Here is a 23026-nt window from a genome sequence, read left to right as displayed (position 1 = left end):
TACAAAGAGGTAAATAAATAAAACATCTCCATGGAAACCCTAAAACCACTGTGAAATAACAACTCTGAAGTGCTTTCAAAGAAACAGGGATTTCCTGTGTGACCTGGTCAAATGTTGCTGCTGTGGTGGACGGCAAAGAAAGCTCCAGTCAGGTTTCTCAGTTCTCTACAGTTTTTATTTGAAAGACTACAGATATAAACATGTCTTCGTCTGCAGCTCGCCAAGCTCCAAGGTCACTTTGTTGACATCTCATTGATTATTAATTTGCTCTGCTGATTCCTGTCACAGCTAGATCTGTTAACTCGTAAGCGTTGCATCATGAAAAAAAAAAAAAGTAAATGCCCGACTCCGACCACCAACCTGAGTCAAAAATGGGAGAGCGTGGGAAGTTTTCGTGCTACAAGTACAAAAATAAAACCCAAATTTTGACCTGAATCATTTTTCCATGACAGCAGCAACATCACTTGTGTTTATTTCTGTTTCAGATGTACAGATGTGTTACACTGGATTAAATCTCTGACACTAGGTGCTGTTATTATTATGATGCTACATAATAAATATGAAAAATTGTAGAAAAATATACACCTAGATGATCAGCTAAGACAGATGGAGGGAAAGAGGTGAGAAATGTAGAAACACAGGACTTTGTGTGTCTGTGTGTGTGTGTGTGCACACCAGGGTTAGAAATGAACTTCTTTTCTTTGCAGTCAGCTTTATTTTTCCCTTTTGTGTTGTAACTTCTGAAGTTCACTGTGAATGTGCTGTGTTCCTGTTCGTGCCAGTTCTCGTTTGTCTTCGAACTCTGGCTGTTCACACTCGACTTAACAAACCGGTGAGCGTTCAGAGCTCTGAGGAATCAGTTTTAGATTTCCAGGGAAATCAAACGGCCTTGTATTTTTGGTTGCCAAACTGAAAGCTGCTGAAAAGCACCTTGTTTTCTTTAAAACAACAACAACAAAGTTCTCTTCTATTTTATTCTCTTTTAAAGAGCTCCATTTTGTGTGGTTTGTTTAGTTTTGGGTTTTGTTTTTTTTTTTTTTGTCTAATGACAGAGGGACATATTTTTGGATAATTTCTGACTCTGGTGCTCACAGGTTGTGTTTATTTCATGCTTTGTTTTGTTTAGTTTTTTTGTTTTTTTTGTGTGTGTGTGTGAGATGTTAATACAAAGCTACAACCAGGAGGTGTTGACAAGCACTGAGCACGAACACCAGAAACTGTTAGCTGGGATTATCAGCCGGACCACCAAACCTCCAGAGCTACTCGTTCAGCAGTGTTTGGTCAGTCAGGAATCTAAATATTAACGTGTGCAATTTGAACGCACAAGGGGATGCGCTTTGTGTGACATCACTCTTCTGAACAGACAGTAAAACTGGATCATATCCTGGTGGAGACATTTAGCTCAGTCCCAGAGCAGCTAACCGTTGAACACTAACACTAAGCCCTGAACTGCTCAGTAGCTCTGTGGAAAGTTTACAGACTGGCAGGCTGAGCCAGGCTAGCAGTTTCCCTTTGTTTCCAGTCTTTATGCTAAGCTACGCTAACACTGCTGGCTCCAGCTTCATGTGGAACATACAGAAGATGGATTGACCAAATTATCAAACTGATCTTCTACAGAACCAAACCAGAGATTTATCAACCAAAAATACAATTTAAAGATTCAGTTAAAAAGCTATTAGCGTGATCACACTCCTTGTGTTCCATTTCAAACATTATAAATCAGGTCAAAAGTATTTATTATTGTTATATTCCACATCATTGACGGTTGGTATGATCATTAAGTATCATTTATGGTTATGAAGCTAAAACTCTGGTGTGGTTCGATTTCTGTGTCGAAGTTCTGGAGATTCCTTGTTGTGTTGCAGCTGTTAGAAAAGTCTCCCATCTCGCATCATTCCTGCGCTAGATTAGATTCTTTGGGATTTCATGGATGGAGGTGGAAATTCTCGTTTTAATCTTCCTCTTTGCCAAAATGTTCTTTTAATCTTTTTCAAATTTCAAAACTGTGCTCTCGTGTCCAAATGGAATCGATGTTGCACCGGCTGTCCAGCGAGCATGTGGTTGAAAACGCAGCATATGGGCACTTCCTGTGTGTGTGTGTGCGTGTGTGTGTGTGTGTCACTTTGTGCCTCTAGTCATCACTCTCGAAGGTGTTCAGGTAGGTTTTGAGGCTCAGGGTGCTGGTGTAGGTGAGGTTGGTGGACCGGTACAGGTCCAGGCCCGTCAGGATCTCCACATCTCGGACTCGGGCCGTGTGGAGTTTTAGCAGGTCTTCTACCCACAGTGACTCGTCCTCAGCACTCTGGACAGATAGAGACAGGAAGTGGTTACTCATTGTGCGTCCCATCATTGTGTTAGTAAAGCTTTTGTTTCACTAAGTGCTTCCCAGCACAACAGCAAAAGTGGAAAATGATATTTAGCTGACAGTTCGTTCATGTGGGTAAACTAATCAAATTTATGACCTTTTCTGATGTGTTGAATTAAACCAGGTCCTTCAGTGAAACAACACACAGACAGAATGGTAAATAGTTAAATTCCATTTTGATTGAAAGAGGCCAAAATGTGAGATATCCCTTTTCATATCCCTGAAACACAAATTTAGGAACTTCTTTTTCTTCCATGATGCTGAGAAAATTGAGACAACAGCAACATGCTTGTGAAAAATAACACATGACCTTGTCTTGACCGATCTAACCTGAGCCAGCTTCAGCTTCAGCTCAGCTGATGGGTAATATGAATTATAATGGAATCATAGTGTCCAGAGACCTACGTTGGGACGGCTGATTTAAAAGATGCATGTGTCTCCCTTAACCTCACTCAGATTATTGGGAGCTCAACACACCCAAACTCCAAACGAAGGAAATCCAGCTCTATCTGGAAAGGTATTAAATCCATGTCGGCCACTGACACTCACAGTGAACTTCCTCCCTGTTTTGTTAATGATGACTCCTCCATCATTTCAGACAGGGCTTCTCTGCTTAATTGTTTTAATAAGCATTTTAATGCATTTTGGTGCAGCAGTTTCTCCCTATTAGCACAAATAATTTGTCAGAGTATGAGCTGGCGTTATGTCCAAATTGTCACACCGTGGTGAGGTTGTTTTATTTTGAAATCCCCCACAGCTCAAATAGTCTGTCTTCCCCTTGTGCCAGTGTGTCATCGATTCATGTCCCACACCAGCGTTACGTCCATGCCACAGTCCTCGTTTCTCTGTAAGCTTTTGGTCCTCGAATTGAGTGAATTTTTGTTTGTAGATTCTTTTGGATAGATTAATGATCAAAGCTTTTGTGTTTTCCTTGTTTAGAGTGATTTTGACTCTGCATCTGAGTCCCAGCCTGACACAAATTAAATATTCTTTTTTTTTTTTTTTTATGTGGCCAGTTAATGTGACTGTGTCATCATTAGTTAATGAATACTAAATTTAGATTCATGTTCTGAGGTCGCTACCTTTTACCATTAAAATCTAACCTTTGCATCCTTCAGTCCAAGTGAACACACCTTCATTTCATTTTTGGGATGACTGGTCCATCCATGCAGTCACTCGTTCAGCCGACTGACTCCAAATAGCTGCACAATGATTGCTGGGTCATTAGAAACAATGCAGCTTTTCTCACATCACAAGCTTTGTGCAGTCACTCCCGACTAAAGTGAGAATAAAATTAGAGCCATGTAAGGATTTCCAACCTGACGTAACGGAGCATAAGGATTTAGTCATTATTTATTTCTATTTGTGGCACTGCTGCGGTTTGCTCCCGCTTTAGTCTCATCTTAAGACCAGTTCTTCCAGCTGAGCCTGAACTCAGTGCTGTTGACGGAGAATGAAGAACATGCTGCAGCCCAACGCCTCTATTGTGGACCCTTGGCATGCTGAGACGTGTAAAATGTTTTCATTCTTCTTAGCTGCTGGAGTGAAACCAGGACAGACCTCTGGGAGGACATGTTAATGATATCTTTATGATGTCATCCTCTCCTTGTAATGACATTGGTATATTTCATTGCCAAGCCCGACCAAACATCGGAGCATCTCCCCAGCTGAACTTTCCATGATGTTAGTGTCCTCTCAAGAACTGCAACCAGAAGAAGCAGTCCTGGGCCTCGGGGGTCTTGGCCCCCCTGTCATGATCCCATGCTTACATCTCTGATTGTTGTGTCAGACCTAAAAAAAACAAATTGGCAAACTCCTTGTTGGAATGTTTGGGAAACACACAAACGGCACTTCTGACATCAAACCACAGTTGAGCCTCTTCTGTTATTTAGTACATTCAGTGCAGCACAACACGTACAGTCATGTCCTTTGGCTTGTGGCATGCTTATATGCAAATGAAATGAAAAATGTAAATGCACAAAAAGTTTTTTGGAGTCACCCAACCTTCAGGCTACGAAGACAAAAAGATAATCGTTTAATGATGAGCAGGGTGCCATCCATCTTAAACCTGAGCATACGAGTCACACTGAAACCAGGACGGGTTTCGCACACACAATCTGGAAAACCTCCTACAGGCGCTTTTCTCTTTTTTCAACTCTGGCCAGGAGGCAAATTGAGAAAATGTCCTGGAATGGAATGTTTATAGCTCTGAGGCACTGTCATCAGCTCCCTATAATCCAGACAGAGACGGGGTTTCCTGTCTTAAAAGAAACACTTTTTTAATCCCACACAACATATCGTAATCAATCTGGTTGCTCGGATACGTGATTTAGATTTAAAGGGAGAGCCCTTCTGCTGCTCAGTAAAAATGTTGGTGTTGCTGTGAGGCTTCATCTCACCAAGCAGACACAAATATTTTAATCAAGCTGGCTCGTTCCAGGAGGGCTGGTCTGAATCTTTTCACTCTCAGAGGGGGGCCCCCCCAGAACCAAAGGTCGTCTTCGAGGCAAACACTGGGGATTTTCTGCAGACCAGCAAGTAAGTGGTTGGGATGCCAAGCCCTGCCGCCTCCTGACAGGATGATTGTGGAGTTCAAACTCTGGGAGACTGAGTTTCTCTCAACACTAAATGTTGCGTGACTGTATATTTGTTTGGGTTGCTCACTCTGAAAAGATAAGCACTGCTGGGCTTCATTTTTCCATGTTGTCAACCCATTTGGCCACACCGAGCATGAAACTGCAATACTTATCATGGCTTCATCGTTTCCACATCCAAAATCTGAGTGCTTCAAAAAGAAAAACACTTTTGTGTGTCGTCTGATATGAATCATAATTTAACTTTGTTTGTCATAGAGCGTTTTGAGGGTCAGCAGCAGAAACAAAATCCACCCAGGTAATGAAAGGAAGGTTTTATTCTGATTTTCCAACTGCAAGAAAATCTTTGGTTTCACCTGAACGGTATCAGGAAATCAATGAGGGTGACTCTTCAGCATCAGAATCTCTCATCTAGGACTTTAACAAAGAAACCGAGCCTAAAGACAGAGAGACCTTGGATTAAAAAGTCAAACACAGCCAATAGGAGTGTCCGATGTAGAGACGTGACTCTGGACGTCACTATCAAAGATGGAGGATGAGAACGGACGGAGTCAGAGAGTCAGACTGATCCAGATCTGAACTGACTTGGTTCATCAGTTTTCTCAATATAACTCCAGTTTAAGAATCAGTACTGTTAATGAATAAATCTGCTCCAGACTGAAATCTGATTGCTCCCCATGATTGGCTGATGGGATTACCCAACCAGCCAAAGCTTCATCAGATTTCAACCCCACACTTTAAAACGCTTCAACCATGCTGAATGGCCATTTGTTGTGAAGAGGGGGGAAGTGTTGCTGAAAAGGTTACTTGTTATCTCTACTGACCAAAGAACAAACAAATAAAAAACTCAGAGAAAACAAGTTGCTAGTCAACTGCAGCGTCGACCTTTAAATTCAGCACACGATCAACCAACGTATGACTATGGACTGACAATCTGACACCTGGTGTTGGGATCGCCTCACCTGTGCTCTGAAAAGAAGAGTACAGAGGCCGACATGTTGTCTGCCACGACCCCCCAGGATGTAAATCTGGGTTTGAACAGGAGCTGAACGCCCTCAGCAGGGGTCCCCCGACCCGTTTTCCCACTGCGCCAGTAGAGAGCCGTCCCAGCTGAACCCTGCCACCTCCAAAGCTGTGTCAGTCTTCACGTTTTTGTTTGTCTGTTTTTCTTCGAACCCAGCTGATCTCACCGCTGCGCAGACCAGCACACCAACTTTGTTACCAGAATCTAACATAGTACATCGTCTTCTCCCATGATGTTCCCAGCTGCTGCCGAGGAACTCATCACGTCTCCGTCATCTGAGGAGCAACAGGCCGAGCCGAAGAACTCGCTCCCTTTTCCTCCCTGTATTTCCTGTATTTCTGTATTTCCTTTAAGTCCCATGATTTGTAAACTTGATTGGTGCTACAGATCTCGGGTCGGCCGTCACCATGATCAGGGATCTCAGATCCGTGACTCTGTTACTGCAGCTTCAGTAAACAGGCCCGCGGAACTCCTCCTCTCTTTTTCACGCCATTCACACGCGGCGATCAGTCGCCATCTTGTAGTCGACGTCACTCCGACACTATCTTGGCCATTAAAGACGTCACTCACATGACTCTGCGGCCATCTTTGCTGCTCACACACACTCACACACTCCTTCTCTCTCCTCCCCACACACCCACACATAGACTGCGATCGCGGTTGCTGTTGCTGTGCCATTGTGATTGTCATCGCTATCACTATTTATTAGTGTTGCTGCATACGATGTTACTGCTGTTACCACCATAGCTATCACCATCGCTCAGGCTATCCACATTGCTGATCCACCTTTATTGTATGTGTGTTACCTGTTGTAGTTAGTAGTTGATGTGTGCCATTTGATAATTGAACCATAACAGCCGTTTATCCAGAGTGACCTTATTTTAAATTCTGTTATAATTTAAACCAATTATAACAGATAAAGATATTTGATGAATAGATAAATGGATATCAATGATCATTTTCCATAATCATGGATATGAATCACCTACTGCACAACACTGGTGACCTTTTCTCAGCTGGTGTGAGGGTGAAAGAGATCCCCAAAAGGGAAAAATGCATCATTGTGAAATATCTTTTCACTGTATTTGTTTCAGATCTATTTCAGGGTGTGAGTCACAGCTGGCATTTAAATAAAATCAGAAAGTCAACTGAGTGGTGTCTGAGAAACAAAATGCTGTGACATTTTCCACTTGCCACTGTTTGAATGACATTATATTGTGAAGAGTTCCTGGCAGAATGTTGTACTGCTTTATGCTGACGGGGAACTCTCAGCCAACTGGATAGCTGCTTTTAAGGAGTTGGCCTCTTTGCTTTAATACTCTCTTCAGGAAATCCTCTGGAGCATTTAACTGCTTATTTCCAATGGATTATTGAGAGAAGTCCAGAAGGAAATCAGCTTTCACCCTGAGCTGTTTCCTGGCAGGGCAGCTGGTGCGTAGGTTTAACTCTGCAGACTAAATGAAATGGTCCAGGTGGCCTTTGTTCAGAGGAACAGCAGGAAAACACCAACATGGAATTCCCCCTTCTCAAAAGAATTTGAATATTTATATTTGTATTGTAATTTTATATATTGAATATTTTTTTTCACTAGAAGCCAAAAAAAAAAAATATATATGTATATATATTTTTTTTTTTTTTTTTTCTCTCTCTAAGTGACTCAAGAGTCGACAGACAACAGATTTGACTCGTTGAGGAGCTGAGTTGTGTGTCGAACGTTGACCCCTTTTTTGTCAAGATCTGCTGACTTGACTGGACTCGGCTTTGATCCCTCTTGGACCTCCCTGCAGAGAAATCTGAGTGTGTTTTTGCTTCACGTCTTGTTGTGAGCCATTCGAAGGGGAAGACTCGGTAAGATTAGAGCCAGGCTCAGAGACGGACAGAGACAAACAACCATCTATCAGTAAACCCAAACATGACGTCTTTGGATAGGCACTGGGAGAACATGCAAACTCAACACTCAATTGTTATTCTGCTTCAGATTTCTGACCTTATGTGGTTCAACTCCTCTTGCCTCTTTTATTTTAACCATTTAGCCACCAGATCCAGACTTTGTGATTCAACCTGACAAGGATGGAGTTACTGTAAACCCATAAATCACCCAAAGTATGTCCACCAGTGAATGGAGACCTCAGGCAGGCTGGCAGCTGTGCTCTGCAGCGTGGGGCCCCCAGCCCGTTCACAGCTACAAGCACATCCCATGAACATTTTTTCGATTAAACCAAATATTTGTGCAGTTGTCGTGAGATTTATATCCTACTTGGCCTTTTTGTAGCGTAACAACATCAGTTGCGCTGCTGACAGATTAAAGCCTGGCACGAAAACGGCACAAAAAATTTGCTCTTATAATTTAAAATTTGAAGTGTAAACATCTTAACCCAAACAAGTCTGTTGAAAGGTTCTCTTGATGTTTGTCAAATAGCAGTATGTGATGTGCTTGCATCCCTCATTGGATTTACAAACCTGAAGCCTCAGCAGGAGCTTAAACTGCGTACTTTGGCTGCCAAATATCATCGCACAAATAAATCAAATCAGATTTGTTTGTATCGCGCCAACTTTAAATATAGAGCAGGTCTAGACCAAACTCTTTCTAAAATGATTTAAAGAGGTCCAACAGATCCCCCGATGAGCAGGAAAATTTCTTTAATTTGGTTAACCTTAACCAGACATTACAAGGAACATACAAATGCCAAGAGCAACATGAGACTCAACTGAGCGCCCACCTGTAAACGATCAGGTTATGGACAAAACAACTTCAAAACTATGCACAGTTGTGGAAACTCATTTGTGGGTGCAAACATGGCTGAAGGGGAATGAAAGAAAAAGAGGTGAATGATGAACGAAGGAAAAGCAGCAAAAAGACAAAACAAAAGAGAACATCAAGAACTTTAAATCAGAATTTGTTGGGAAATTCATAAGAATCGCTTTGTCTTTAGAATAAAGACAGTCAGATATTCAGAGCTGATTTTTCATCATTACTGAGCAGAACTGCTGATCAGATAAAGATAGAAACAACCTGTCACATGAGACACATGTGAGGAACTTTTCTCTGGAGAAGACAGTGTGTGTGACAGTGTTTTATGATTTATAGTCCCCAGCCCCAGAGTCTTTACTCGGTAAATCTAAATATGAGGAGAAACATGAGAACTTCTGAATGAGTTAATCGTGATTCATCAATGTGTTATTGATGATTGGAGGCATTAGAAGCATTTCCATATGTTTCACATGAGGTTTGTGTTCATGTTGTGTTGTGAATCATTTTTGAAACCGTTCTCAGTCCAAATCTCCATTTTGACGCACGAAGGAAGAATGACGTCCAGCAATCATCCCTTCAACTTTTGAATCAAATCTTTCCTTCCACACTTCCACGCCGATGTTCCCTGGCACTAAAACATATCACCACCTTTCTCCAGAACCCTTTTCCATGATTATGAAATCATCGTGAAATACTCCAGAATCACATACAAAGCATTAAATTAAAAGACCTATTAGCTATTACAGAACACGGCCGAAGTTAAAAATATATAAATGAGTCAATAAATAATTTCATATAGCAATAAATTGCACAAAAGATAAATGTGGGCATTAATTAACAGAGGAAATGTGTCTTTCTGAATTCTTTTCTTCACACAGAAATGCATAAAGAAATGTGAAAGCAAATTAAAAGCAAAGTAATGAATGAGTGTGAATACAAAAAGAAAAGATGCCTACAATTATTTTTGTGTTTTTGTGTTTTTCGATTAATTTAAAGGGATATGAATTTATTTATTGACTCACTTCTTAATTTATGTTTCTTTTTAATTTCTCCAAAAACTCATTCCTAACCGAAGTGAGCTGAAAAACTTTTTTTTTTGTAATTTCTGTTCTCTTATTTTTTCAGAATAAAAGAACATAAATTACTAAAATATTAGCAGTTTCCTTCTTGTACTCTCACTGTGAATCTTCTCACTTTCCAGGCGTTAAGAAAACTTCCAATTTGTTTGCTGAATGTTCTGTCGTGTGTATAATTTTAGGGTCTGTAGCTGAAAAAGACCAACACAATGTGACAGCAGGGCTAAACTGCCAAACAAATTGTGATTAAATGTCTTTTTCGCACACTTTACGCCTTTTTCATAGTATACGTTTTTGAACACAGTTTAATGAAACACAAACAAAATCCATGATGTTGGTGTCAATAGATGCTTATGTGTCATTAAGTCAAAGCAGAAGGAAAAGGCTCAACGAGATGACGCCATTAAAAGAGCACCAGAGTTTACCCACATTTTCATACAGATGAAGGCAATCTTTTTTAAAAAATTATTCAAAACGATTGCAGCTGGGTTAAAAGTAGTAGTAGGAGTAACATGACAGGCCTGCGTGACACCAGAGACGCTTACATTCCTCATGACTCTCCACAACAGAGGGAATTATTGTGCTTCAGCTATTTCATCCAATGTTGTGTCAGCCTTTAAATGACACCTGCAGCGCTCCTCAACACTGATTTTAGGTCCACAGACAGAAAATTGTTCTGGTTCCACAGATCCTTAAATTGTGACTTCAGTTTATTGGAAAGTCATGAACTATTCTCTGATTGCAAATGAACTAATTAACTTAAACCAAAGGAACAACCTTCAGCCTCATTCAAAGAGGAACTGTGATAAATGTCTGGAAATTTCCACCCAAACAAATGGTAGCCTTGAAAAAGCCACATGAGCAGTAAATTGTCACAACACCATGACCTTTCACATGTCTTCAATGACACAATATTCTGGCATTGTCACTGTGAATTTCCACACTGGGGGAGGATGCTAGTCAGGTCAGAGTTTAGCTGTGATAGAGATCACAGGTGGAAGAAATCAAATCCACAATATGGCAAAAGCACAAATATCAACAGAAAAGTTGAACACTTTGTTTCATTCTCTTGTGTTTGTTTTACTGAAGTCAACATGCTGGAGCACATTGTGATCTGAATAACAAACCTGACAGGAGAGAAGTGACCACTTTCGCTGTTCTGTCATTTCAAAAAGTGCTAATTGCTCACTATGAACCGATACAGCCTCGGTGTCACATCCAGGCTGAACTGAAGTAACTGCAGTAAAATATCCCCTGGAATGTGCAGATCATTTTCTTCTGTTCTATTCTATTGAACTGTTTTTTGTGAGTCATCTCTTGAACCTACAAATTATTCCATTCACAAAAAAAAAGAATGCTGTTCCTCTCGTAAAATCGTGTGAAGGCAGTAAAAATGGGCAGCGTCGCCCCCTGCTGGACAGGAAACTTACATTGCAGGCCTCGCTGTTGTCTGGCCTGTTGGGCAGCAGGAAGGAGAAAACCTTCAGCGCTCCATCACACTCGTCCAGCGTCTGGTTGGTCTCCTGGCAGCTCGTCACCACGGTGTAAAAGTGCGTCGGGACCGGAGGGGCGTCCGGGGAAAACCTGCGGGGGAAAATGTTTTAAAAAATGAGTTAAAAACAATGATGAAATGTTGGGGGTAGGGGTTCTTGGGTTGACCTTTGACCCTTACTCTTTTATCTTCTCCATGGTGTCGCGGAGGCCATCATAGTTGTAGTCGAAGACAGGTCCAGCCAGCACGTTGATGCCGTTGTTTTCTTCTGCGTAGCGTGTCAGCAGCGTCCCCTGCAGGTAAGTCCACATTCCTGCAAACAGAAATAGGAGCCATCGATGATGAAAGTTTCAAGTTCAAGGTTCAATTCATTTCTTTTTTAAATTTAAACATCAAAAACTAAATTGGAAATTGATTTCATTCAGTGCTTTATTTTAAATACATTTTCATTTTCATTGAAATAAGGCTTAGATTAAATTGATTTAATTACTTTCCTGTTATCTTTTTTTAATTATCTTATATAAAATCACATTCTTTCTCATCTTTATTCACATGAATTAAAAATAAAGTCTTAAAGATGCTAAATGAATGAATAAACTGTTTTGTTGCTCCAGTCTGATCTGATTCTTCACTTTACTGACAACAATGATGAATATTGTGTCTCTCTGCAGAAACGTTGTGTATCAGTCCGTCCTCGCTCAGAATGACATCACCGTCCATCTGTCTTTTGTCTCAGGGGACTTAAAAAAGACCATTTTTGTTTCTGTTTTGCTTGTAGCTGAAATTCATTCCTGTTCTAACCGCATTTCCTCCGCTAATAAAAATCACTGTGTTTCACAAACATTTCTTGATTGGAGATGTTAAGTCATTCCAGGTTTCAGAAACTTGGTATTAAATCACTCAAATCAAATGAAATCTGTTTTAAATCTTAAAGAAAACTTCTCTTTGTTCCTGTTTTCACAAATTTCCGTTCGCTTGGCTTTTTTTTTTTTAATTGCTTGTGTAATTATTTGATATGTCACAGTTACTCAGGGTTAAAAAGGACTTGAGATCAGGTCATGTGACTCACTCTTGAAGGCGGGATACATCGGAACTGTGTTGGTGATGAGCGAAGCGTCGTATCTGGACTCGGGAGACGACGCCAGCTCTGCAAGGAAACACAGTTTTAATGAGTCAAAGAAGTTTTCTCTTTTGATTGCAACAACTAGAAAAGATGATGAAAAGACAGAATGCTGTGGAGACGTGATTTCTGCCAGCAGGGGGAGACAAACTCCTGGTGTATTTATATTTGTAATAAATTGATTTTATTCCGGGCCACAGGCTCTCAACATGAGAACTAAAATGTGAAGAAATAACCTCAGACAAATGGAGGCTTACCTGGAGGGAACAGGAAGCCTGAGGTCAGTTGGCGTCGCTGGCTGTAGGCCGTGCAGCTCTGGCTGTGATCCGCCGGCACTCGGGGGTCGGCCCGGATGCACTGAAGCCGCACAGAAACCTCCGGCACCGGAGTCAGTTCCTCCTAAAGCCAGGAAGAGGTCAGGAGGTCAGGGGATCAATGCAGCGTTGTGAGCAGCTACAGCCCATAAACCTGCTGCTTTCCATCATTTCCTGTAAACATCTGACAGACCAACATGTTCAAGGTGTCGCACACAGAGTTTGAATATTTACATGGACTTGGCCGGTGTGTTTATGTTTACGTTATGTTCTGCTCCGACGTAGCATACAGTGACTTACTCATGGCAGACAACAACTCGTTGTGCGATGTGGACTTTTACGAGCTGGCGGCCGGTTGAGGTGAATAAACGGCACAAACACAAAACGTGCGTAGAAACATGTTGGCCACAACACAACACACATTCAGCTACTTTGATCATGACAGATGTGCAACTGGCTGCTCATCTCCCTCGTGGTGCTTTCAGATCATTTTTTTCCGTTTGTCAGATGATGATTTCTTCAGTTGTTAGAGTAACAACAGCAGATCACAGAAAGGGGTTAAGCTGTGTGTCGTGTGTGTTTACCTGTCGGGGAAGTGTGTATGACGTCCACAGCGGCATGGCCAGCTCTCTGCTGTAACCGCTGACGAACTCCACATGATGAAGCAAACTGTAGTGAGTGTCAAACATCACGGCGGGACGACCGAACGGGAGGTGGGTGCTGTCTGCGTTAACACACACACAGTCAGTGAAGTACAGAGATTGTGGACCCGCCACACAGACTGACCTCTGACCTCACCCAGCTGTCAGTCGTTCACAGAAGATCTTAGAAATCATTGCTTCCTGTTAAAACTGTGTAAACCCTTCTGATTGGTTTAGAGCAGACTTAAAATCCCTAAAAAATCCCCAGAACTTACTGTAGCTGTAGAGTCCGTCTGCTGCCGGACTGAACGGTTCGATGATCTCCTCAACTTTGTTCTTTCGGAGAGAAACACAAAAGTGTTGAAAGCAATCGGCCCTGAAAGGATTAAATTTGTGGTTTGTGTGTCTGCAGTGTGGTGCAGTTGGGCCTCAGCGGAGGTTTTATCTGATGACCGACCTCGTCGTCGCAGCTGCAGCCGAGGTCGTATGTCGCAGTGACCTCGGAGTCAGATGGCGGCGAAGGCGCTGTCACCTCGGCAGGCATGCTGGGTCGGTACGGCGGCTCTTTGAGCATGTCGTTCAGGCTGCCGTGGGTCCCGTTGTTTGGTGCTGGTTTCAACCCCAACAGGTCTGACAGGAGAGAGACAGCTGGTTGGAACATTTCAACATTATTCTTCTTCTTTTAAAAAGTGAAGCTGAGTCTAAACCTTTAGCATTTATTTTATTTTATCTTATTTCTTCATTTCTTCAACAAGTGGCATTTTTTGTCTCAGGCTCAGAACGCTTCGTGGGCTGACCATCAGTCTGAAGTTTAACAAAATAAAAATACATCTCACCACACATGATGTTGTATAACTCTATGTTCTCAAACTCGGGAACTCTTTTCTGGAACTTGAAGCTCGGCCCGTGGCCGATGAAGATCGTCTGCACAACCACAAAGGCAAAGACGCAACGTTACATTTATTATTCCACCTAAACACATTCAATAAGATGTTGAACAAATGACAACAAGTTGTGGCATAATACAGAACTTTACCCTCATGCTGGTTATCTTGTTGTCGAAGCCGTGGTCACCGAAAAAGCCACAGCGAGACCTCAGTTTTTCAGGCATTTTCCTGAAACAGAGCGAATTCTTCTTTTAAATGAACGTCCTTTACTATGAAACAGTCCACATCTGAAATTTGCATCTGACTGTCATGTTCTTAATAGGCCAGACCCGGACCGGGACCAGATACTGGACCAGGAGAAACACAAGCATGTGGGCCAAGTGCAGGCTGGGTGTATTTTGCTTAGGAAGGGACCGTGAATCAGTCAAACTTCAACGTGGATCTGCCACCCTGTTTCCAGAACAATGTCAGGAAGACGTTTGTCAGCTGTCAGTGTGGGTTATTCTACATTTTTAGCATTGGATGTCATTTTTGGTCACCTGACACCGAACCCAAAATGACTCAAGCAGCCAAATCCGACCCTCAGCCCACTTCCTCCCTGACATCCCTTTATCTCTCTCGCACTGTCAGAATAGAAACCAAAATAACCTTCATGAGGTGAGTGTCCGGCTTTGTGCCTTCACCCAAAGATACACAGTCCACCGACCGTGTTGGTGCACCTGAGGTGAAGGGGAGGCTCAGGTTACCTGGCGATGTGCCACTTCCTCTCCATCACCAGCTGGACGTCCTCGATCCGGCGGTTGTTGGCGTAGTGAAGCCTCTTGGGTAAATGCTGCTTCATGTACGGCTTAAAGTGCTGAGTCGCCATTTTACACTGAAATAACAAATCATGGAGGTGAACAACCTGTCCTGTCCTCTTTCAGGTCCTCTCCCACACAGACAAACACAGGCAGCAACGCACAGTTCAAGGAATTACGGGGGCGGGGAGGAGGCGACGCACAAAAAAAGAAAAATGGATTGTGTATGTTTCTGTTTTGTTGCCGTACTTACAGTGAGGTTTGCAACAACTACTTTTGGGTCATCTGGACAAAAGGACAACATCATGTTAACACGGCACCGGGTAGATTAATAAAAAGAAAAGACACAGCTCAGTCTTGGCAGTTGTGCCTCACATGTGGTGGATTTGGGGTCGCGGGATCGTATTCTGCCCAGCGAGCCGGGAATCAGCGTGATCTCGTCTATGTTGAGCGGGTAACTGCTGAGGAACTCCGTCCGGTCGCAGTGGGCCTCCTCCATACCTGAAACACCACAGACACTTTTTGTTCTCATGACTAAAGATCAGCATGACAAGCAATAAAACAGGTTACAGAAGAAGTCTGCCACTTTCGTGACTGTTTTGGTTTCAGTCAAAGATCTGGACGATTGTGTGGTTTGTTTGACTTTGGTGTACAGGAGGAGGTCTCAGGTGGTTCTGCCCCAAATTCTAAATGTCTGATGCCCCCTGAATGCATCTGTCTGTAATGGTTTGAGTTTAGCTTAGCTTAGCACGGATCGTACCGTGGTCTCCCACAATGATGACGTTCACGCAGCGATGCAGGTTCATCTGCTTCAGCCCGTTCATCAGCTGACCGATGATGTTGTCCAGCTCCCTCAGAGGGTTGTCCAGCTGGAAGTGACATGATGTGATAAATACACACAAACACACACACAACTGAGAGTTTTCCTCCCCTGGCCGTCCAATCACCTCGCTGCTCAGCGGTCCCAGCCGATGTCCATACGTGTCCGGCTGCTCCGAGTGGACGGCGTAGACATACGGCCTGCAGAGAGACGCACAGTTTGACAGTTTGATCGAGGCATTTGGGAGAACGTCCTCTGGTCATGATGGGTGGTGGAAACCAGAGAGGTCATCGGGTCATCGGTCAGATGTTTTCAGAGAAGAAGAACGTACCGCTCATCATCAGGCAAGTGGAGCCAACGCAGGATGGTCAGGATCCTTCTCTCCAGAGGAATCACCCTGAACACAACACATGGGGACCAACATTAAGGAGGAGGAGAGGAGGAAGAGGAGGAGGAGGAGGGGAGGAGGGGAGGAGGAGGAGGAGGAGGAGGAAGAGGAGGAGGGGAGGAGGGGAGGAGGAGGAGGAAGAGGAGGAGGAGGAGGAAGAGGAGGGGAGGAAGAGGAGGGGAGGAGGAGGAGGGGAGGAGGGGAGGAGGAAGAGGAGGAGGAAGAGGAGGAGGAAGAGGAGGGGGAGGAGGAGGAGGGGAGGAGGAGGGGAGGAGGGGAGGAGGGGAGGAGGAGGAAGAGGAGGAGGAGGAGGAGGGGAGGAGGAGGGGAGGAGGAGGAGGAGGAAGAGGAGGAAGAGGAGGAGGAGGGGAGGAGGAGGGGAGGAGGGGAGGAGGTAGGAGGAGGAAGAGGAGGAGGAAGAGGAGGAGGGGAGGAGGGGAGGAGGAGGAAGAGGAGGAGGGGAGGAGGAGGAGGAGGAGGAGGGGAGGAGGGGAGGAGGAGGAAGAGGAGGAGGAAGAGGAGGAGGAAGAGGAGGATAATTAGAAGTCGAATATCGTCTTTAACAGCAGATTCTTTGTTTTTCCTTCCAGGAAATCGCGATATTTTGATCTTTATAATTGACATAATTTTGAACGAACTCTGCGATATTTCCAATTTCTCTAAATTTCTGCGTCTTTGCCACAAAAAGTTTAAATGCATTGTGGAATGCAAAGAAAATAAACAAATCAGAAAGTGACGCAAATTCTTCTTTTTCTTGTTTTATCGGTGAACCGTGTGGTTCACATGGAGACCAACCTTTAGCGCCACCTGATGGTTCGGAGTCTTTATCTTTTTATCTTTGCATCATTTTCTTCTTGTTCATGTTTCTTCTGAAAAATGAGCTGAATCCAATTTCATCTGTTCCTCCTTCTCTTTGCTTTCGGCAGCTTTCCTTCAGCTTTTGTCTGATAAAAACATCTGTGTGTTGTTGTGTTTCAGGTCCATCTGAGTTTGAGTTAGAGACAAAATCTCTGTCAACTGTTTCCAACAGCTACGTCACTTTGAGGTGGTTCTTAATTCCTTATGCATTCATCTCTTATAATCCTTGGATTTCAGTCTTATTCATTAGCCAGGTGGGTTGGATAGCTTTTTTTTCTGCCTCAAAGTGCTATTTTTGTCAGAAAAAAAAAATCTCAGCACACTTTTTGAGAACGCTTCTCTTAAAAGCAAACATTTTGTACCACAACAGTCAGAGGAACGCTCTGGGAGCTCCTGCTTTATGGCGACACTCGCTCTGGTTGTGATGGACTCAATGGCCTCTGTTGTGTCTCAGTGTGTCGGACTATTGTTCACCGATGCGACGAGGATTAAGTCAGTCCTGAACTTGTGATCACTGAATCATGTCCCAGACAAGCGTGGCCTTAATCGTCATCATCACATTTATTTCTTACCTATTTCCAGTTTTTTTATCTTCCAGACTGTCGTCTGTTTGACCAAAACAAAACCTCTCAAATCACTCCCAAAGGTTTTGAAAGTTTCCACTCAAGTGTCTGAAGCTAATGAAAAATATTCCAGTACCAACTTAAGTACCAAGGCCAGAAGAAAGTGCCGGCTTTCACCCCCTGTTCTTCTGCTGTGATCCAGATCTGCAACACGAAAAAATAAAACAGAAATTAACTACACAGTCCAGCATATAAGAAATACATGTTGTGATGAAGCTCCACCCCCATGATGTCACCGTCTTCTGACTCCGCCCCCTAACTACCAAGGCTGAGACTCATTCATCTGTCAGTCAAAGCAGCTCCACCTTTAAATCTTCAAGTGACCTCTTTGGTCTTTAAAATGGGAGTCTGAGACGGATCCAGACTCATGTTCCTCTGCTCATATTTGATATTTATCATATTTTACTGTAGCTGATTCCTGACGTTTGTAGTATTTCTCACGTCTTCGCTCACAGAACTGAAATCATCTTTAACATCCAAGAGAGCAGATCAGTCTCCCTGTGAATCCATGACAGCGATCAGATCTAAGCCTAGCTTATCTTAGCTTAGCTTACTTTATATGCTCCCTAACACATCTATTCTAAATTTAGTTCAGAGTCGAAGCAGCCGTCCAACCTGGCAGCCACCAATGCAGCTTTTATCAACTGCCATTTGCAGCTTTAGTACGAAACAATTTTATCTTAATATATCTTAATTATAATTAATCTTTGGACTCTCCAGGTTTGAGGGGCTGACAGTCGGCCTGCTGTCGCTCTGCTTTGTTTAGTCAGCCTGTGAGTTTGAACTGATTGATCACGATCTGCTGTGTGCCGTTGACTCACTGGCTGCCCCCCCCACCAGCGGTGGTTCAGCTTCTCTCTGGTGCGCAGGCTGAAGGTGGCATTAAACACCGGGTCGTGCATGGTGTTGCCCACGATCCCGTGGGACTCTGGGTAGAGACCCTGCGGAGAGATGCCACAGAAAAAGTGTCACAACAGTTAACCCCGTTCAGGGTCAGAACAGCAACAGGCTGCAAGGACATTTTGAACAAAGCTGTTGGCAAACAGGCGTATTTACACAGCTTACAAACTGGGGAGTACATATTAACAGCCCTGCTTTACTGTACCGTCCAGGAGGGGGGGAAGGAGCAGACGTTTGGATCCACTTACTGTGGCCAGCGTGTACAGATTTGGAAAGGTCTTCGACGGGTAGACTGGTCTCATGTAGGGAGCTGAAGTCCCACACGCTCCTGACAGGAAACAGAGTTTCAGGATTATACTGAAGAAGATTTATTTGATATCATCAGACTAAAAAAGAGAGTCCGCACTGAGCTTGTGGATGTTTGGGATGACCGCTTGGCCTTTCTTCAGGTAGGAGGCTCTGAAGCCGTCCACAGACAGCATGATGAGCGGAGGACGGATGAAGCTGAGGACGTTCACACAAAAACACGTTTTTAAAACTGTCTCCAAGCCGATTCTATCTGTGACTGACAAAGGCAGAGTATCTCAGAAACCAAACATTTCCTTATTGTCTGTGATGTCACAGTGATGTCAGTGTCCTGACACACCCCCTGCCCCCTCACCTGGTGACGGCTTAAACCTTTAAATTACTTCAATCAATCCAAATTCCGATATTTAATCAATGCAGCAAAAAAATAATAAGAAGAATAATAAACAGGGAAGTAAAGGCATGTTTAAAATTTTTATTAATGATGGCTCACCCTGCAGGGCACTCAGCACTCCGGATCTCCTGGCAGTCTTCTTGCACCCATGAAGTCTCACCTCAGAAGGAAACAGGAGAGACACTGTTATCACCCTCTTTCACCCGCACTCAGCTCCCGTTTCTACAGAAATAAGAACCTTTGCAGAGGGATTTGTAGTTGGAGCAGCAGTCTCCTTTCTCCAGACAGTCCTCAGAGCAGTGGCAGGCGTGGTCGTCGTTCCGGTCCTCTCCGCAGCGATCCTGCGTGCACTCGAACCCGCCGGCTGCCACACAGGGAGGAGGACTTAAAGCCATTTATCTGAAAGAGCCTCATTAAACCCTCACGAAGGGCCGACCGCTCAGATTTGCTGCCAGGCCCACGAGTCTGTTCTGAATTACCCAGATCCAGAACCCATAATAGGACACTGCGTGGGATGGAAATGGGCCCTGTGTTGTTCTTTACATGGCTTCATTAGAATCCAATTTCTAAATTGCTATCAGATGAAAATTTGGATTGTTCTTTCTGAGGACAGAAGAACATAGACGCAGCTGCAGTGTGCGTGTTTATGTCACATTACGAATTCAAGTCCATCGTCCACGTCTGGACCAGAGAGCTCCATTGTTGTGTCTGAACCCGTGAGTCACTCTGCAGCTCTGGGTGCCGTGTTGCCTCATCACCACAACACACACTCTGTGATTTATTGTAACACAAACACACACAAACATTCATTCATCCTCTCCCTCTTATCTGTCCACTCTGGACAGAGACAGACAGACCTACGGACAGCTTAGAGTCACCCATGAACCCAAACAGGATGTCTTTGGAGGCCCCAGGCCGGGAGCCCAACCAGGACCTCCTTGTTGTGAGGCAACACACACAAAACACAAACCATCTTGTTGTACGAAACACTTTCTCGGCCATCAAGTGTGAATGAATCCGCTGTTGAAATGAATCCCTTGTAATAGTTCAGTTTTAGTTCAAAAGCATGAACTCTCATTTTTAAAGGCCAAACTCAGAGAAGTCAACGTCCATTCATGGTTGTGGTGTCAGCGTGATTTCCTGATCGTTCGGCCTTAACTGATTGACGCAGACTGACCTGTCTTCAGGCAGTGCTCGTCGAAGTCCGAGCAGCAGCTGTAGTAGGTCTTACACAGATTGTCGCATCTGCATCCTGGAGGTTTGGCCTCCTCCAGCTCGAAGCACCTCCCCTGACAAGAGCCGGCTGAGCTGATCCACTCTGAGTCGACTGTGGGGGGGCACATTTGGATAAACACACTCATGTGAAAGTCAGATTTTCCTCCTCCTCATATGACAGACTCGAGGCTGAGAACTGAGATTACACATTAGCATTTTTGTTTTGTTCAAAGTTGCATTTAAGCTTCTTTTTCTGCAGAACGAAATCAGCCCTGAGTGTCTCTCACCTTTGGTGGGAGTCGACGGGTTGTCTCCCCCCTCCGACGGCCGGCTGGCTTGAAACACATAAGCGCTGCTGATGTCAGACCCGAACAGGCAGATCACAGCCACTACCTGTAGGACACGGTCGCTTTACCAAAACAGGACTGGAAAGGAGGGTGGGGAGGGGGTCGAGGGGGGTCAGAGGTCAACGAGCAGCCAGGAATGGCAACCCTGGAGAAGCCTGAAGTTGAGTGTTGTGTGAGTCTGTTGCCTTGTATAGCTCAGAGAAGAGCCTGGCTGATAACACAACCATCGCCACGAGGCGAACACAAAACCAGAGACAGGACCCACAACAACACAGACTCCATGAGCCACGCTGCAGCTTCTTTGTCAGGTGCATGATGGGATGCTGCTTGTTTGGGTTGTTTAGACTTGGACTTGGCCTCAGACTCTCTCACAGTTATTTAATGAAGTGGATGAAAACACTTGGTTATATAGAGGAAGCTGAGAAGTGCTCCGTTCCGTCCTTCCTTTAATTACCATCACTTTTATAATCTGTGTCTTTTCCTGTTAAACTTGTCGTGTATTGTAGCAAACAGAAATCAGGAGTTTAAGGACGAGAGAAAAAGGGAAAGCTCTCGTGGGCTCATGTGCTCGTCACTGAACCGGACCATCGACTCCATCCTGACTAGACCCTGAACCTCTTAAGGGCTTCTCCACAAGAAAAAGCAAAAGACATCGTTTGATTTAAGTTGGGGGTTTGAAGCCGGTTGAGTTTTGTCATCAAAACGATAATTCTGCAAATACTGCGTTGTGAAAATGAGAAATGAAAGACACCGGTGATCTGTCTCTCCGTCTGATAGCTCCACTACACCGATGACAGTCTGTTATAGTACATACTGGCCCCCTTTGTTGGTGGCCCTCAGGAACCCACTGAGGGACCGGTGGGGGTCCTCGGACCACAGCTTTAAATCAGTCCCTCATCAGATTGGCTGGTATTAATACTATCAGAAGATGCATAATGATGATGATGATGAGAAACCTGCAGCCTTTGCTCACCTTCATCAGCAAATCAGTGCGTCACTGCTGACGTCATCATCATCATCATGAGCTCTTCATCACATCAAACGTCTGAAAGTGAAGTTGAACTGATGAAGCTTCAGTTTCACTCCGTCTGCGCATCGATGTGAGTCAAAGTGCAGTTCTGTCCCCGCAGGTCGATTTTTTTTTTTTGGGGGGGGGGCGGGTACATCAAATAAAAAAAAATAAAGTAATAGAAAGCGACACTGGACTGGAACACCCACCCCCCACCACCAACAGCCGCGGTCTTACCGTACCAAATAGCCCAGGAGCATGTTGCAAAGTGCGGATCCACTTCTGGCATTCCCCCCTGACGAGGACCGAGGAGAGCTGAGGACCTGACGCCCGAAGCAAGCTGCTCTGTGCGGCTCTGCGGGTCGATGAGCGGCGCTCTCTCTCTCTCTCTCTCTCTCTCTCTCTCTCTTTGTTTGCCCTTTGCTTAACCCCCCCCCCCCCACCACCACCACCACCTCCCTCTCTGGATGTGACGTCATGCTGACAGCTGTGGTCCGGAACAGCCCCCCCCCAACACTTCACTGTCTGAAGGTGATAATGCTTTGTGGCTAAAATAAAGCAGAATTATGATGACAGTGAAGAGTCATCCATCCATCCTGTTTACAGGAGGGACATTTTCCCATAGACTTCAGTTCACCCCTGAACAAAACTGTGATTGAATTGTGTTTCAGCTGCAGACACATTTAGAAATGTTTAAGCATGATCACATGTTTGTTGCACTTGTTTGCGTTTGTGGCTTTGTCGTCTTTGTCGTCTTTGTCGTCTTTGTCGTTCGGGCCTCGTTGCTGATCCATCGTTGTTACGGACCCGCTGAACGGATCGTGACACCAAAGCAGGAAGCAGAAACGGATTTAAGAGACGTTCAAAAGACGTGCAGGTTTCTCACCTCTCACACCTCCAGGAGAACCAGCCAGCGTACAAACCACCCACGTGTGTCTCATCTGAGATAACAATCACACAATCACCCACAACCCCTCCCACCCCAAGAGCACAGATGTGACCAGACTGACCCCTCAGTTTTAGGGGTCAAAGGTCAGGAGCTGCAGGTAGAAGGTCAGTGTCAGTCCAGGACAGCGACATGTGAAGGTCTGGAGGAGGAGCCAG

General features: G+C 44.2%; 1 protein-coding gene across 1 annotated transcript; it reads right to left on the bottom strand.

Moving 5' to 3' along the window:
- Positions 1–975: 975 nt before the first annotated feature.
- Positions 976–22277, bottom strand: LOC115051081 (ectonucleotide pyrophosphatase/phosphodiesterase family member 2-like). Its single transcript, XM_029514362.1, has 25 exons — positions 22165–22277; positions 20854–20959; positions 20529–20678; positions 19590–19715; positions 19451–19511; positions 19058–19155; positions 18900–18979; positions 18573–18692; positions 17840–17895; positions 16214–16279; positions 16010–16082; positions 15823–15931; positions 15438–15563; positions 15316–15347; positions 15012–15139; positions 14415–14493; positions 14215–14302; positions 13836–14008; positions 13654–13714; positions 13322–13461; positions 12681–12822; positions 12373–12450; positions 11484–11616; positions 11242–11395; positions 976–2302 (listed from the first exon to the last, which is right to left on the bottom strand). The coding sequence occupies exons 1-25, from the start codon at positions 22180–22182 to the stop codon at positions 2132–2134; spliced, it is 2568 nt and encodes an 855-aa protein (XP_029370222.1). The 5' UTR covers positions 22183–22277; the 3' UTR covers positions 976–2131.
- Positions 22278–23026: the final 749 nt, after the last annotated feature.

Source organism: Echeneis naucrates, chromosome 11 (assembly GCF_900963305.1).
Source record: "Echeneis naucrates chromosome 11, fEcheNa1.1, whole genome shotgun sequence".
Taxonomy (NCBI): domain Eukaryota; kingdom Metazoa; phylum Chordata; class Actinopteri; order Carangiformes; family Echeneidae; genus Echeneis; species Echeneis naucrates.
The sequence above is the reverse complement of the archived record's forward strand: the minus strand, read 5'-3'. Positions and strand labels throughout refer to the sequence as shown.

Bases quoted from the DNA above. Each gene is read 5' to 3' on its own strand.
- LOC115051081 (XM_029514362.1), bottom strand. The intron at 19,716-20,528 runs GTCAGTCTGCGT...CCTGTGTGGCAG, and splicing joins CGAGCACTGCCTGAAGACAG to CCGGCGGGTTCGAGTGCACG. The intron at 17,896-18,572 runs GTGAGTCAACGG...TTCGTGTTGCAG, and splicing joins GCTGGTGGGGGGGGCAGCCA to ATCTGGATCACAGCAGAAGA.